The sequence below is a fragment of the Pangasianodon hypophthalmus genome, chromosome 3 (genome assembly GCF_027358585.1).
Source record: "Pangasianodon hypophthalmus isolate fPanHyp1 chromosome 3, fPanHyp1.pri, whole genome shotgun sequence".
Classification (NCBI taxonomy): Eukaryota; Metazoa; Chordata; class Actinopteri; order Siluriformes; family Pangasiidae; genus Pangasianodon; species Pangasianodon hypophthalmus.
In genome coordinates, this window is record NC_069712.1 from 18,198,818 (window position 1) to 18,214,984 (window position 16,167).

At 39.4% G+C, this 16,167-nt stretch overlaps 1 protein-coding gene across 6 annotated transcripts in view; it reads left to right on the top strand.

Moving 5' to 3' along the window:
- The first annotated feature begins 2,832 nt into the window (after positions 1 to 2,832).
- LOC113542745 (apoptosis inducing factor mitochondria associated 2) overlaps positions 2,833 to 16,167 on the top strand; it is a 40,522-nt gene continuing 27,187 nt past the window's right edge. Inside the window, exons 1-10 of one of the 6 annotated variants that reach the window (XM_026940495.3) lie at positions 2,833 to 3,002; positions 3,343 to 3,461; positions 8,644 to 8,827; positions 8,955 to 9,070; positions 9,153 to 9,272; positions 9,414 to 9,506; positions 9,767 to 9,875; positions 10,463 to 10,615; positions 10,963 to 11,163; positions 13,407 to 13,560. In XM_026940495.3, the coding sequence (XP_026796296.3) occupies positions 8,653 to 8,827; positions 8,955 to 9,070; positions 9,153 to 9,272; positions 9,414 to 9,506; positions 9,767 to 9,875; positions 10,463 to 10,615; positions 10,963 to 11,163; positions 13,407 to 13,560 (1,121 nt within the window). In that variant the 5' untranslated portion in view covers positions 2,833 to 3,002; positions 3,343 to 3,461; positions 8,644 to 8,652. Of the gene's footprint in view, positions 3,003 to 3,048; positions 3,223 to 3,342; positions 3,462 to 7,758; positions 7,956 to 8,643; positions 8,828 to 8,954; positions 9,071 to 9,152; positions 9,273 to 9,413; positions 9,507 to 9,766; positions 9,876 to 10,462; positions 10,616 to 10,962; positions 11,164 to 13,406; positions 14,660 to 16,167 lie in introns of those variants that run through there. The other 5 variants (XM_053232657.1, XM_053232656.1, XM_034303189.2 and 2 more) reach the window with 5 other exon arrangements.

The following is a 16,167-nucleotide window of genomic DNA, read 5'->3' on the forward strand; positions in this document are numbered from 1 at the left end:
TCTAAAAGTTTGGATCCCTGCTGACATGCTCTAGTTAATTTACTTGTGCCTTATTAAGGTGTCTAAAGATTGAAACAGTGAACACATTATTTTGTTAAGTATTGTATACGGAATGAAAGGCTAGCTCTCAAGTAGTTTGCTGTGAGCAGTCAGAGAAAGGGTTAATATTATTAATAACTGTGTTATTAATGGCATTACACAACACTGTTGAATTCTCAAATCTGATTGGTCAGAAGGTGTGATGTTCTTTTTTAGGATAAGTTCATTTAATTTTTATTGAAATTTCTGAGAGAGTCTTCAGGACAGGAGTTTGCACCTTCTGGTTTCTTGGTAAACTGTGTTTTTGTCTCTTAACTTCAAGAGCAAGGAAAGAAGTGAGACTGGGGATGAGATGTTTGTTTATAGCTGCAATACATTAATGATAAAAAAAAATTTCATGAACATTCAACAACATTAAATGCTACTTTAAACAGGTAAAAATACGTGTTATATTTAATTAATAAAGAAATATAATCTTTAGCAAATTGCTGTAATGAAAGAGGAATAAAACAGTTTGAGGCATGCTATTTATTACAGTAAAATAACCAATTCATGTCGGGCCATAGTGAACTACCCCGTTGTTGATTATTTTCCTATAATAGCATGTCTTATTAAGTGTTTTATTCCTTACTTAAACAAATAAAGAATACAGACTGTGAAATGTATGCTGGACCTTATTTATGTTGGCCACATACAAAAATGATACAGACAGAAACATTGACATTTAAAGTTCTGTTCATCTTATTTCGAAAACATTGGTTTATTTAAGTTCTAATTAGGTATTTCAACCAAATACCTGACTGTTGATTAAATATTATAGTTTAGATTTTCTTCACCATTGTAATTAGTTAATATGCTTAATTTTTTATTAAGTATTTTATATAGGCTACATTTTGCTTGCAGATCTTGTCATTTTTAAAGTTCAGACAAACTCCGTCTCTTGACATTATCTGCCAAATACAAGCAAAGAGTCCACATTTGACCAGGTGCAAATCCCTTGCTCACATATGACATATTTTATATAATTTTTATTATAACTATATATAATGAGAATTAGTAAGAATAATAATAAGACTATCTACATAGTGTGTGTATGTATTTGTGTGTGCAGAGCTGTAGTAATTTAATGTATGGTATTATATGGCTTTGGTTATACTAGTATGACTTCTGTTGTTTTCAAAATCAGCCACTATCAAAGTTGTTATAGATGTTATTGTTGTTTTTCAGTTATTAAGGTTTAAAGTTTAATTGACTGGTCAATTGAACAGAATGTAATGCAAACAACATAACTTAAATCAAGTAAATTTAAATGCAGTTTTAATAAAATGGTTAAAAATTTTGTTAATATAATACAAAAAAAAATTCAATCTACTGTACAGTTTAGCACAGAATAGCTGGTTTGGCTTCTGTGGATGGAAGGTTCATATTAGAAGCTTTAATGGCTTCAGTAACTAAAAATGATGGTTTCTATGAATTTTTTTTTTTTTTTAATCATAAGAAGCCATTGAAATGTTACATTGGGACAGTCCTTGGCTGCTAAAAGAGAATTAAGTCCTTATAGAAACAATCACATGTAAGCTTCACTCCTGGGGCAGGAAATACTTCATGGAGAGACTGTTTGTTGGTGGTGACCCTAAAAGGGGAAGGCAAGACTGAGGAAGACTGAGATCTCCGCAGACTGAGGAAGTACAGATTGCCCTCTCGCTTCCTTACCTTTTTCTACAGGAACACCATTGAAAGCATCCTGACAAGCAACATCACTGTGTTATGGAAACATCACCAGTTTGGACGGCAAAGCCCTGAAAAGGGTGGTGCCATCAACCTAGCATACCACTGGTGAACATCTGTCACACCTGCAGGATATCTGCATCCGGCAATGCAGAGAAAAGGCTAGTAGGACTATCAAGGGCTACAGTCACCCAACCCGCAGTCTGTTGTGCTATCGCGCTCACGCAAATGCTACCGCAGCATGAGAACCAACATGGAGCATTTCAGGAGGAGCTACTTTCCACAAGCACATAGGGCTCTGAATTTCCTTTATCTCTGTTATTTCACTGACACACACTCACACACCGAGGACCTAGACTGTTCTAACATATCATTCATTCCAACAGCACATACATCACACACTTCAAATCAGGACACTCCTATACACAGTGTGTATAGCATATATCAGATGCACTTGCATATTGCAATGTTTTTTAATTGCACTTGCATTTTGCAATGCACTTGCATATTGCAATGTTTTTTAATTGCAATGCAATTATTGTTTCTTCCTTGCATTGTATTGTCCTGCACTGTTGCAAACTTTATGTCCTATGTGTCTTATGTGTCTTATGTGTTTTATGTGTCTTTGCCCTTTGTAATGTAATGTTTGCACAGTCTGGGAACCTGGAATTAAGAAACTCACTGCAATAATTGTACACTGTAAAACTCTCTGTAGATGACAAATAAAGAACTTGAACTTGAAGAGAGCTTGTCCTAGGACGTTAAAAGAGGGGGAAGAGGGGAGGATCGGTAACATTTCAGTCCTGGACTTCCACAATATTGCGATGCTGCGTGTGTGCCATTCAAAACAAACTTCTAACTGTTCTTAAGAAGCCAGATGAGGCAAATTGAAGAAGAAGCTTCAGGAGAGGGGACTCCGCGCCACAAAGCCCCGCCCTGTACCGTAAAACCCCGCCTTCCGCACATGCGTCACACATTACGCACTCCCTCGCAGAGAAATGCGGAAGACCTGAGTTGATGTTATTCCCCCATCCGCGTACGGATCCGCAACGCGCATGCGCAACAAATTGATTACGCTTTACGACGCTACTAGAGTATTTCGAGAGCATGTGAGATTGTGTGACGTGTGATTTTTTTCTTTTTTTTTCAAATATTACACAAATATCTTTGCAGAGGGAGCGTTTTTCCCAAAATGAAGTAAAAGGTTGCAAGGTGACTGCAAGGTGAAATAGCAGGTGAGGGCATGGTTTACTAAGAGTAGCTGAGTTCACGCCATGTCGTAATCACCGTAATTACGAGATTCCCACTTGTAAAAAGCATTCACATCCCCGTAGAACTCGTAATTACAACTTGTGAACTAGGAATTTTCTGAGAGCTCCGACTTGTAGTTTACCACCTGAAAGCTGCACCGTCATGCGCAAACACTCAAAACGGCGGCGGCTTCAGCACTAAAATGTAGTTAAGTAGTTATCTCCTTGTATTTCTGTGAAATAATTCTGATGTGCTTTCTGTGTTCTTCAATATTTAGCAGTAACATAAAAATGTGATTTAATGTTGTAATTATGTATTTTGCAGTTGTCAACAACATCATCTCACTCGGATTCATTTCGGTGAAGTATAGAAACGCATAACTCCGAGTCCGAGGACCTGAACAGCTCCGAGTAGAACGTCCGGATTGTCATCTAGTAATTACGGTAATTCCGACATGTGAAGGCAGTGAGTGTATGGGGACAGGCTACTGTAATTAACACAGCACACCCTGTACCTGTCAGTAGCCATGTTTCCATCCACTTTTGCGCTTTTCTGTTATCGACAACGTGAAAGTGCGTTAAAAAAAAGTTTCGAAATTTGCTGTCTCCTACCTGTTTCCATCCAATTGGCCTTTTACGGATAAAATGGTGTGCGTGATGACGCCATCCTTAATTTTTTTTTTTTTTAATTTGCTTAAAATTTGGTGTATGGCAAATTGAATCTGCTCTTGAGCCAATTCCATATATAATTTTGTGTATATCGCAATTTGTGTACTTTTTGCGTCGCTCATGTCCTCAGATCTCTGTAAAATGGAGAGAGTAAAGTGAGAGTGAGACAATTAAATGAAATAGGCCAGCTTACTGTCATTTTAATTTCACAAACAATTGCAATTGTACAAAATATCAGAAGACGATGTCATAATGGAGCAGTTGCTCGTCTAGGGCTCCAAGTAAGTGCCCTTATGCGACCAAGCCCATGGGTGTGGGAGGTGGTGGTGGAGAGCTGCACCGGTTCCGACCTGAGAGCGGACTGCTATCTCCCTGTTCAAGCTGGAAACCTGCGCCGAGCACAGAGTATAGTGGGGGAAACTGTGGGGTTAATAAATCGACTGTCCATCGAGGTGCATATGCTGTGTGTACAGCTATTAAAGAAACATGAGTGCGGCGTTATATCAGGCTGCTGAATGTAGCAGAGGCCAGTGAAACTGCATACCGTAATACCGGTGCCACAGGTTTACGGTGCGCTGGACGGCACGCGCACATCCCTGTTCTTTTTTTTTTTCTTTTTCTTTTTGCGAATGCCATTTTTCTCGACGAAAACTGTTTCCAAACTATTTTTTCGCAACATCTGAAGTATCCACATAGAATTTATGCGCTAAAGTGAAACGAAAAAAGATTATGTCGATCATTTGCATTTCCATCAGCTATATCGCTAAACATTTCAATGCGCTAATGGAAACGTAATTTGTGCTGGTTATATTAACAATCTCTCTCTCTCTCTCTCTCTCTCTCTCTCTCTCTCTCTCTCAATTCAATTCTATTCAGCAAGCTTTATAGGCATGCCCGTATACATGTAGGCTACAGTATTGCCAAAGCATTACAGGAACTTGAAGAACTGTTATTAACAACAAACAAATTAGTTATAACACAGAGGATAGAAATTAAGCGTTAATACAAATATTGGTAAGATATTTACCAATAAGATATTTTTACTTATCTTAAATAAGTAAAAAAAAAAATGAATGAACAAATAAAAAAGAAGACAAACAGGGCTGTGTGTGTGTGTGTGTTTGGGTGGGTTACTCACTGTCCCTCAGGTTGTGGCAGGCAGATATGTTGGCTACTGTCCTGCTAAAACACAGCTCTCCTTCATTTCTCCTAACAGAATGAGCAGTTTGTCAATGTTGGGCAGAAGGGAGAACTGGAATGTCATTTGTAGTGTTTAAAATATCTTTCTTAATTTAAAGCCAGATGTATGATTTATTCAGTTGTTGTGGTGCTATGAAATCGGATAGTTCAGATTTCAACCAAATGGTTTCAACCTTTTTTAATGGCAGGGTGTTATAGATGGGATGATTAATTCTTTAAAGTTTGTGGGACAGTAGTAGTAGTAATAGATGGGATGATTAATTCTTTAAAGTTTGTGGGACAGTGAGTGATTGAGCTACTCCAGGTTTCCTGGAGGATTGTAATAACTGTGTCTTTTGTGTTTTCCTTAAATTCACTAGTTTCACTTTTGCACCCAAACAGTGAAGATGTAATGCCCTGAATGTTCCACATAGAAATTGATAATGGTTTCATTTGAGGAGAAGAAATTAAATCAGATTACAAATACAAATATATTTAAGACAGAGGTGAACCTGTATGGAACAAAGGTATAATCGATGTATGATTTCACAAACCATATTAACAAACTATAGAAATATATTTAGTGTGTTTGTGCGCGTGTTGTTCATAGTGAACATGTTCAGCACTTAGCTCATCAGTGTATATGGTGCATGTGAGGTTGAGCAGGCGTTGGATTTCTCCTAGGTCTGCCGGACCAGGGCTGCTTGGTGTGTTCACTGCAGCAGTGTAGCTCTGTCGCTGTGACTGCTGGGTGGATCTGGGTGGCGGGGTCACTGGGCTGGTTCTGGGATGCCTGGGTGAGGTGGTGGTCCATTGTGCTGGGGCTGCTTTGGGTGTGTGGCTGTGTAGTTGATTCTAAGGAAGCAGATAGTGGTGATAGTCTACTAGGTGTGCTCCAATCTTCCTTGGAGGTGAGTCATATCTGTCATATCTGATTCACTCTTTTACTAGAACTATGCACTAGTCAGTGCTGCACTGTATCTTACTGTGCCTATTGTCCCGTTTTGGAGTCACTGTACTGTCTTGTGCTGTCTACACATGTCAGCACATGTAGTCTCTTGTAGTTCTGTGTTGTTCTGTGTTGTTTTATTTGTAGCACCATGGTCCTGGAGGAATGTTGTTTCATTTCACTGTGTACTGACTAGCTGTATATGGTTGAAATGACAATAAAGCCACTTGACTTGACTGGGTTGCGTCCAAGAGCAGCGTCCTTAAGGTTCTTAGCAAACATGCCCACTGTGTCTTTGCATAGGTGGACGTAGCCGTGGATGCTGCAGATGCTGAGGTTGGGGTGGTGCGCCAGGTGAATGTTTGCCATTAACGCACAGCTGCGGGTGTTTGTTCTCTGTGTTTACCTACTGGATGGTGGCAGGGTGAAAATCTCTCCTGGGTAGGATGGTAGAGATTATAATCTTGGAGGAGGGGAACTTGTGTGTGGCAGTTTGTGCCACTCTTTCCTGTTGTGCTCTCAAATCGTTAGTGCCAGTGTGAATAATGATGGGGCTTGGCTCTTTGGAAATGGTCTTAGTGATAAGCTCAAGTGCATTGCTGGTACTAGGACACCACAGTTTAGTGACTCGGCGTCCACGGAAGAGCTGTTCTTCATCTTAAGTATTTTCCGTTTGAGTCTATTAGAATGACAAAAGCTGCATCAGTGTATGTGTGTGTGTGTTGGGGATTTTGTAGGATGTTGTAGTAGGAGTTTTCTCAGCAGAACTCTGTGGCTCGGTTTGGAAGGACTGTGGGTCTATCTGGGGTCTTGGTAGCTGTGGCTGGGGTCCGTGTGGTCTGAGTATAACAGGAGATTTGTGATGGTGATTTTGGCACCTGTTTGATTGAAATCTGCTCTGAGAGTTTCTGGGTTTTCTCTCAGTAGCTTGTGTTTGTAGACTTTCTTAGCCTGTGCATTCTTCAGGTCATTTGGGTAGGATGTGACAAGGGGGTGGGGTTGTCTTGCTGTTGCATCAGGGATGGCGCCCACTTTGTTGCTAGCTATGTTAGCATAGAAGCTAAACTTGAGTATTTAAAAAGTTCTGCAGGTTTTTTATTTTGTATTGTTGGATTTTCTTACCTTATTATTTACTGCGTGTGATTTGAGCAGAAATTATCCTTGAAGTCATGAATCATTTGTTATCTTTATCAGTTTTATCTCTCTTCTTAGTTTAGCCGCTCCTGCTCTTCTTCTGTTAGCCTGTTAGCCAATGATTATTCTTCTTGAAATTTAAGTAATTGTTGTCCAGATAGGTAAGTAAGTCCTTTGGTTATCTTCTTGTAGTTTCACTGTATTTACTTTGGTTTATCTCATTTTAAACCTATTCCATTTTAGGAGCTCCAGTAAAACATGGCCTCTCTCTCTCTCTCAGTCAGCTGAAGGTGTCTGTGTTTATGAAAGAAGTGGAGAGTGTTTTTTTAACCAGTGTTTGCAGCTAGATAAATAAGCTCAGGATACGTCTTTAACCTTGTTTCTTATAAGAAATTTATACAGTAGATCACATTGTAAGAAACCATCTCCAATAAGATATTAATATATTAACATTAATATATTAATATATTAATCTTCAACTAATGCTAACAAAGGGTTTGGATGAGAAAGAGAAATACATTCACCCAACCACTATAAATATGGATGTGCAACAGAAAGGAGGGGAATTGTGACTTAGCAGAGCCCTTTAAAAGTACATTAACTCTGATAGGAACAGCATCAATAACCACAGCACATCATATTTTAGTAAAAGGAATGTTTTACTGATTTAAAAATCCGAATGAAAACAAAACATTTGTTTATGGAAACTGGATAGCTTAATTAATACTTTATATATGTTATATATAAACATTGGAGACATAAGTTTCGTAACGTGACGTTTTTGCGCATGCGCGTCGGGTTGGCTCGCGCCGTTAACTGTTTACGCATGCGTGGTAAAGAGCGTGGTAAAGCATCGTCGTTATTTAACCCGCGTTCCGCTGCTTAATTTACACCGCGCATGCGTTGCGGATCGGACGAGGGACGCGGATTGGGAATCACAGTGATCTGTGATACACTAGAGTAGACTTTTGGAGGGATTCCTTGTTTACTACCTCCTGGTCGGATAGGTAAGCATTTTAAGAGAAAGCTATACTCTGTTTTGGGACTAGCTATAATGACATGGCTGAGGGAAAGCAGTTGAACTTTCTAACTCGCACTAAATGATCCTAGCCATAAAATGACCAAAGTAGCAGCAAGCTTTAATTGCATGTAGTATTTGCTCAGAGTGTCGGCTCATAGACCGCGCGTCAGCGATTCCTGATTAGTGCGTAGGAGTGAAAACATCAGTAGTCTAGATTTGATATTTACAGCTGCTCTTAGTGTTTCTGTACCTAGAAAAATAAAAACACCAAGAGCTCATGCGTACTCACCTAACGAGTGAAGTAAAGACGATTAATTGTGCTGATGTTCTCAGCTGCACGGCCACACATTGAGATACTGTATATATGGATCATAGGCCATATATGAACTGCCTGAAATCTAACTTTAAAATCAAATTTTTGTGTTTGCAACACTTCATGTCTTTTCAAGTAAAACCAGTTTTGGGCCACTGAAACATTGCAGTGTGTGAATGTAAACTGTGTAGCTACATCTGTCAAGTGAATATCACTGTAAACCTAGAATAGGCTACCACTGAAGCAAATTCCCCTACAATATGAATTACTAGTGTGGTTATATGTCTCAATAAAAAAAGACTATAAAATGTTTGCTGTTTTATTTTATTTGGGCGTTAATTGATTTTTATGCATTTCACAGATTCACACTATGGGGGGTCAGTTGTCCTTTGACGAGAAGGTCCATGTGGTGATTGTTGGTGGCGGGTTTGGTGGTATTGCAGCTGCCCAGCATCTCAAAAGTCAAGGGGTACCCTTTATGCTGATTAACCCATTAGACGCCTTTCATCACAATGTTGCATCACTGCGTGCTTCAGTTCAAAGTGGTATGCCAAACAACATAGCACCTAAATTTGATATATTGTATTCTTACTAAAATGATTTAAATACAGCTACCGTTTCTGCTGGGTGTTTTATTTAATGTCTAACAATCAGTGGTTTATGTTCACACAGGCTTTGCCCAACAAACTTTTATTCCGTACAAAAAAACATTCGGACTGAATTTCCTTCAGGGGCGAGTGATACGAATAGACACTACAGAAAAATTTGTTGTGCTTGACAGTGGAAAGGTATTTATTGATTGATGTTTCTTAAAATGTGTTATCTTGCAGCTATGGTATTGGAACCTAAAAAGTGTTTAACATTTTACAGGAAGTAAGTTATTCACACCTCATCCTCTGCACTGGGTCAGATGGACCTTTTCCTGGGAAATGCAACATTGTGGATTCCTACCAGAAAGCAACTGAGAAGTATGAAGATTTTGTGAAAGAGGTGGATTTTTCAAATGTCATACTAATTTTGTTCTTGTTCAGAAGTTTACTGTAACTCTGTTACAAATATGTCTTATGATGTTATCTACTAAACAGGATCTGTCTAAACAGGAAGACAATTCAGTATAATGTCCTTTCTCAGGTCCAGGCAGCTGACTCGGTGCTTGTGATTGGTGGTGGAGCCACTGGGGTGGAAATGGCTGCAGAGATCAGGACAGAATATCCAAACAAGAAGGTTATCCTTGTTACAGAAAGACCTTAATCAAACCACCCTATAAAACATTTGATAATTTATGTATACAATATATACAATTACATTCTTGTCTTAAAGACTCTTTTCTGTTTCAGTTCTCTGCAAAATCTTAAGAAATTTTGTGTGTATGGTTAATGCAAGTGGGAAAAAACATTATTACTGGCTAAAATCCATCAACAGCAAGCTATGGTAGATAATAAAACAAAACTAGGAAAACAAATTAAGGAATTTTCTCAATACAGGTAATTCTTATTCACTCACGTGATGCCGTAGCTGATTCAGAGCTACTCCCCAGTGTAAGAGAAGAGGCCAGGCAGGTACTGCTGGAGAAGGGAGTGGAATTAGTTCTAGGTAAATCTTTATGATAGCATTGATTTACCAAAGTACATCATAAGGAATATTCAGGTCTTTTATTTATAAATAAATAAATAAATAAATAAATAAATATATTACACACACACACACAGTACTGTGCAAAAGTCTTAGGCATCTTATTTTTTTTAGTACAAACTTTGTTATAGATTTTTATTTCATGACTTCTACATTATTGATTCAGTACAAAAACCTTTTAGATTTCCAAACGTTAGTTTTCCAGCACAAAATTAAATGTTACAGAAAAATGTTTGTATATCAGTAAAGAAAGCAGCATATTACATAAGAGACACTTTTCATACAACGTCACGCCACATATTGACTTTGCTTCATTTATTGCTGTTTACTGCTCTTTATAGTATTTTTTTTTAAAGTAGAAACATTTAATTTCATTGTTTTTGAAGGCATCTTTGCTCTACAGCATTTCTTTGCATGTACCTAAGACTTTTGCACAGTACTATATTATATTACTGTATTGTATTATATTATATATACTGTATAGCATAATTGATTGGTTCAAAATTCATTTTCCCATTCTTTTTTTACTTTCTTTTTTCAAAATCTAGGACAGAAAGTTTCAAACCTTGATGAACTGGAACTGAATGTGACTCTGAAGGGCAGAGAGGTCAAGACAGATAAGAACGAGCAGTTTACTGTTGACCTTATTATTTGCTGTGCAGGGAACAAGATCAATTCAGATGCATACAGGTCCAGTTTAGGTTAGTAGATTATTCTATGTGGATATGTGAATGAATGAGATTGGTTTTTGTATAAATGTGGCATTTAAATTAATTAGAATACTAAATTTAGGTATTACTGAATATTAATTAATATCTACTTAAAATAATTTTATTTCTTAAATTGGGTTATTTAATTTAAAAAAAGTCTAATTTCAGCTTAATGGAAATTTTGTGTAAGTTTTGTGACCTGTTTTGTATATGTTTTAATGTTTGTAACATTGATTATTGAGTGTATAAGCAGCTGTATTCTATCTCTGATTCCCAGTACTAAGACTGGTATGTTCCTCATCTTCACTCTGTTTGCTGTGTGTCTGCTCATGCTTCAGGTGGATGTCTGGCACAGAACGGAGCCCTGAAAGTGAATAAGCACATGCAGGTGGAGGGCTTTGACAACATATATGCTGTTGGGGACTGTGCTAATGTGAATGAACCCAAGCTGGCCTATCATGCTGGTCTCCATGCCGGGGTGGCTGTGAGAAATATTATTAACAGCCTGACCGGAAAAGCATTGACATCATACAACACAGGTAATCACATTTCACCTTCCTCTTAGATTGTAACTGTTGTAAGACATGCACTCTCCTTACAGATGGCTCTTTTACACACCAGTGACATTAGTCTGATATCTACACTCACTGAGCAATTAGGAAAACTATACTAATACTGGGTAAGGCCTTCCTTCGCTCTCAAAATAGCCTCAATTCTTCATCACATGGATTTTGCAACACATGCATATTACGTGTAGGCTTCACCAATTGGAAAACCACCACTGCACATCAATGGAACAACTGTGGAGGGAGTCAGAAGCTTAAAGTTTCTTATGGAAGGGGACTCAGCAACGCCTCCACTTCCTGCAGAGGCTGAAGAGACTCCCCCTCCCATCCTCACAACCCTCTATAGAGGGACAATAAAGACCGCCCTGACCAGCTGTCTCACCGTGTGGTATGGGAACTGCACAGTCTCCGACCGCAAGATCCTACAGCGGATAGTGAGAACAGCCGAAAAGATCATCGGGTCTCTCTACCCACAATCGATACCTACTACAACAACCGCTGCATCCGCAAAGCCAGCAGTATTGCGGAAGACCCCTCTCACCCATCCCATGGACTCTACACTCTCCTGCCATTTGGCAGAAGGTACAGGAGCATCTGTGCCACCACCAGCAGACTCCACAGCAGTTTCTTCCCTGAGGCAGTCAGATTGCTCAACACCCTGCTGCCTCCCCATTGTTCACCTGTGTTGCAGTATGGTCCTGGAGAAATGACATTTCGTTCCAATGTATACAGGATATATAGAGGAATGACAATAAAAACCGACTTGAATTTACAAGATGTTGGAATCATTCCTTTGAGATTCTGGTCCATATTGACATGATTGCATCACACAATTCCTGCAGATTTTTCAGGTGCACTTTCATCCTGCAAATCCCCCATTCTACCACATCCCAAAGGTGCTCTATTTGATTCAGATCTGGTGACTGGGAAGGCCACTGAAGAACATGAAACCAGTTTGACTTGACTTTTGCTTTGTGACATGGTGCATTGTTATGCTGGAAGTAGCCATTAGAGAATGGGTAAGTTGTGGCCATGAAGGGATGCACATTGGTATTAACAGACCCAAAGTGTGTCAAGAAAACATTTCCCACACTATTACACCAAGTCCACCAGCCTGGACTGTTGACACAAGGCAGTTTGGGTCCATGGATTCATGTTGTTGGCACCAAATTCTGACCCTACCATCTGTGTGCCTCAGCAGAAATGGAGCTTCATCAGACCAGGCTACGTTTTTTCCAGTCTTCAACTGTCCAGTTTTGGTGAGCCTGTGCCCACTGCAGCCTCAGCTTTCTGTTCTTGGCTGACAGAAGTGGAACCCAATGTGGTCTTCTGCCGTTGTAGCCCATCTGCCCCAAGGTTTTGACTTGTTGTGCATTCTGAGATGCTTTTCTGCTCACCACAACTGTACAGAGTGCTTATCTGAGTTACTGTAGCGTTTCTGTCAGCTTGAACCAGTCTGGCCATTCTCCGTTGAATTCTCTCATCAACAAGACGTTTCCATCCTCAGAACTGCCGCTCACTGGATGTTTTTTCTTTATTGCATCATTCTGAGTAAACTCTAGAGACTGTTGTGTGCAAAAAACCCAGGAGATCAGAGGTTATAGAAATACTCAAACCAGCCCATCTGGTACCAACAATCATACCATGGTCAAAATCACTGAGATCACATTTTTTCCCCATTCTGGTAGTTGATGTGAACATTACCTGAAGCTGCTGGCCCATATCTGCATGATTTTATACATTGCACCACTGCCACACAATTGGCTGATTAGATAATTGCATGAATGAGTGGGTGTGCAGATGTTCCTAATAAAGTGCTCAGTAAGTGTATATATTATTGGCAAGAACTGAGAATGTTATTGGAATACTTCAGGTAGAAGAAGCAGGTAACTGCAGTGTGCTTTAGTAATAAAGCAGATTTAGTAAAAGTTAATTGAAATATAAATTTTTATATTTTTAGAAAAAGAATGTTTCGGACAAAAGTCCATCATCAGCTGTGCAAGCAAAATGCTTCTGAGCCTTATATATACATATATATGTATATATATATATATATATATATATATATATATATATATATATATATATATATATATATAGAGAGAGAGAGAGAGAGAGAGGTACTGTATGTGTATGAGTATATATGAGGTACTGTATGTGTATGAGTATATATGTAACCCATAATTTAGGTTTTGTGTTTCTTATTTCTGTTATAGGAAATGTGACAATGCTATTGGCTATGGGCAGAGACGACGGTGTGGGCCAATTTAATGGTTATAAACTACCTCGCTTCTTAGTCACCAAGGGAAAGAGTCAGAGCCTGCTGCTCTGGAAAAGCTGGAAGGAAATGGGACAGAAAGCCCCCATATAGTAGGTAGCCAGATTATTATTGTGCCATACACAAACTAGACTAATCTAGTTCTGCGAGCTTGCATTATAATGTATAATGGGGACGTGGGAGATAAATGTTTAATAAAGCCAGTTGTACATTTTTGGCTGAATAACACTTAAATAATCTTTAGATCCAGGTGACAGTCACTGTTGGAAAATGCAATGAAAAGTAATGGTCATATTTACTGTGTTCACATGGGCAGTCGTGGCCTAATGGATAGAGAGTCGGACTTGCAACCAGAAGGTGAACCTGAAGGTTGTGGGTTCGAGTCTCAGGCCAGCAGGGATTGTAGGTGGGGGGGAGTGAATGACCAGCGCTCTCTTCCACCCTCAATACCACGACTGAGGTGAGACCCTTGAGCAAGGCACCGAACCCCCAAACTGCTCCCTGGGCGCTGCAGCAAAAAAGGCTGCCCACTGCTCCGGGTGTGTTTTCACTACTGTGTGTGTGTGCGCACTTGGATGGGTTAAATGCAGAGCACAAATTCCGAGTATGGGAATATGCCAATTTACAGTAAAATGCATCCAATTTAATTGGAAATAACTTCATCATGCAGCAAGACAATGACCCAGAAGAAACTGCCAACACAATAAAGCACTTCATCAGGGTAAAAAAGTGGAAGGTTTTAGACTGGCAATCAAGTCAATCACCAGACCTAAACCAAACTGAGCATACATTTCACCTCCTGAAGAGGAGACTGAAGGGAGAAACTTCCCAAAACAAATAACAAATGAAAGAAGCCTGGAAAAGCATCACAAAAGAAGAATGCAACAGTTTGGTGATGTTAATGGGTCACCGGCTTGATGCAGTTATTGCAAGCATGTTGTTCAATTTACTTTAAGACTGTGTTTCTATAGATTTGCTCACCTAAAAATGGGGTGGTCTGCCACTAAGAGTGACATGTTCTTAGTTGTTTAACACATCTAGATGTAAATATCAGAAAATGAAAAAGCTGAAATTCTGATCTATAATTTCATATTCATCTTTTGATCTCAAACCCAGATGTCTTCAGTTCCAACACTTGGGACTGAAGCTCTGACCATTAAAGGAAAAAAAATCCTAAAAATTCTGCTTTAATTGCAGTCTAATGTGTTTCATGTATTCTGTGATTGTTTTTTAGTATTACTTTCTCCATGGAAGAGGGAAAGCAAATGACTTACGGCTTTTCTCTCTCTGTCTCTAAACCTAAAGTTACCATCCTCTCTTCATAACACAGGGCTGGTTACTGAAGAGAAATTGTCTCTTAAATAATTATATTTCTCATAAAATTTAGTGTTCTTTCATTATTAATGGTATACAGCCCATGACCTCCATTTGGAGGTTTAGAAAAGTTCCAAGCACAATGTCAAGCAACAATATGTGTTTAGTATGACCAGCAAAATTTACAGTGAAAAGTGTACATTCACTATAAAACACAAGATTAATTTAAATTAAAGATCAATATAAGAGTCGATATAAGATCAACATGAAGTCAGTATACACTGATCGGCCATAACATTAAAACCACCTACCTAATATTGTGTAGGTCCCTTGTGCCACCAAAACAGCTCTGACCCGTTGAGGCATGGATTCCATGAGACCTCTGAAGGTGTGCTGTGTTTTCTGGCACCAAGACATTAGCAGCAGATCCTTTAAATCCTGTACGTTGCAAGGTGGGGACCCGGACTTGTTTGTCCAGCACATCCCACAGATGTGAACTCTTGAACTCTTTGTCATGTTCCTCTAACCATTCCTGAACAATTTTTGTGGCAGAGTGCATTGTCCTGCTGAAAGAGGCCACTGCCATTAGCGAATACTGTTGCCATGAAGGGGTGTAGTTGGTCTGCAACAATGTTTAGGTAGGTGGTACGTGTAAAGTAGTATCACACTGCCTCTGTCGGCTTGCCTTCTTCCCATAGTGGATCCTGGTACCATCACTTCCCCAGGTAAGCGAAGTACACTCACCCGGCCATCCACATGATATAAAAGAAAACATGATTTATCAGACCAGGCCACCTTCTTCCATTGCTCCATGGTCCAGTTCTGATGCTCACTTGCCCATTGTAGGCACTTTCGATGGTGGACAGGGGTCAGCATGGGCACCTGACACCTTTCTATCATAGCCAGCATTAACTTTTTCAGCAATTGTGCTACAGTAGCTCTTCTGTGGGATCGGACCAGACAGCCTAGCCTTCGCTTCCCACGTGCATCAGTGAGCCTTGGGTGCCCATGACCCTGTCACCGGTTCACCGGTTGCGCTTCCTTGGACAAATTTTTTGGTAGCTACTAACCACTGCAGGAACACCCCACAAGCCCTGCCGTTTTTTTTGGAGATGCTCTTACCTAGTCATCTAGCCATCACAATTTGACCCTTTGACCTTGTTAAAGTCACTCAGATCCTTACGCTTGCCCATTTTTCTCACTTCCAACATATCAACTTCAAGAACTGACTGTAATATATCCCACCCCTTGACAGGTGCCATTGTAATGAGATAATCAATGTTATTCACTTGGTTTTAATGTTATGGCTGGTTGGTGTAAATGATTGACTAAAATGCTGTTTTCCTATCCATTACCTATGCTCTCAATAACTCTTTAGTGAAAAA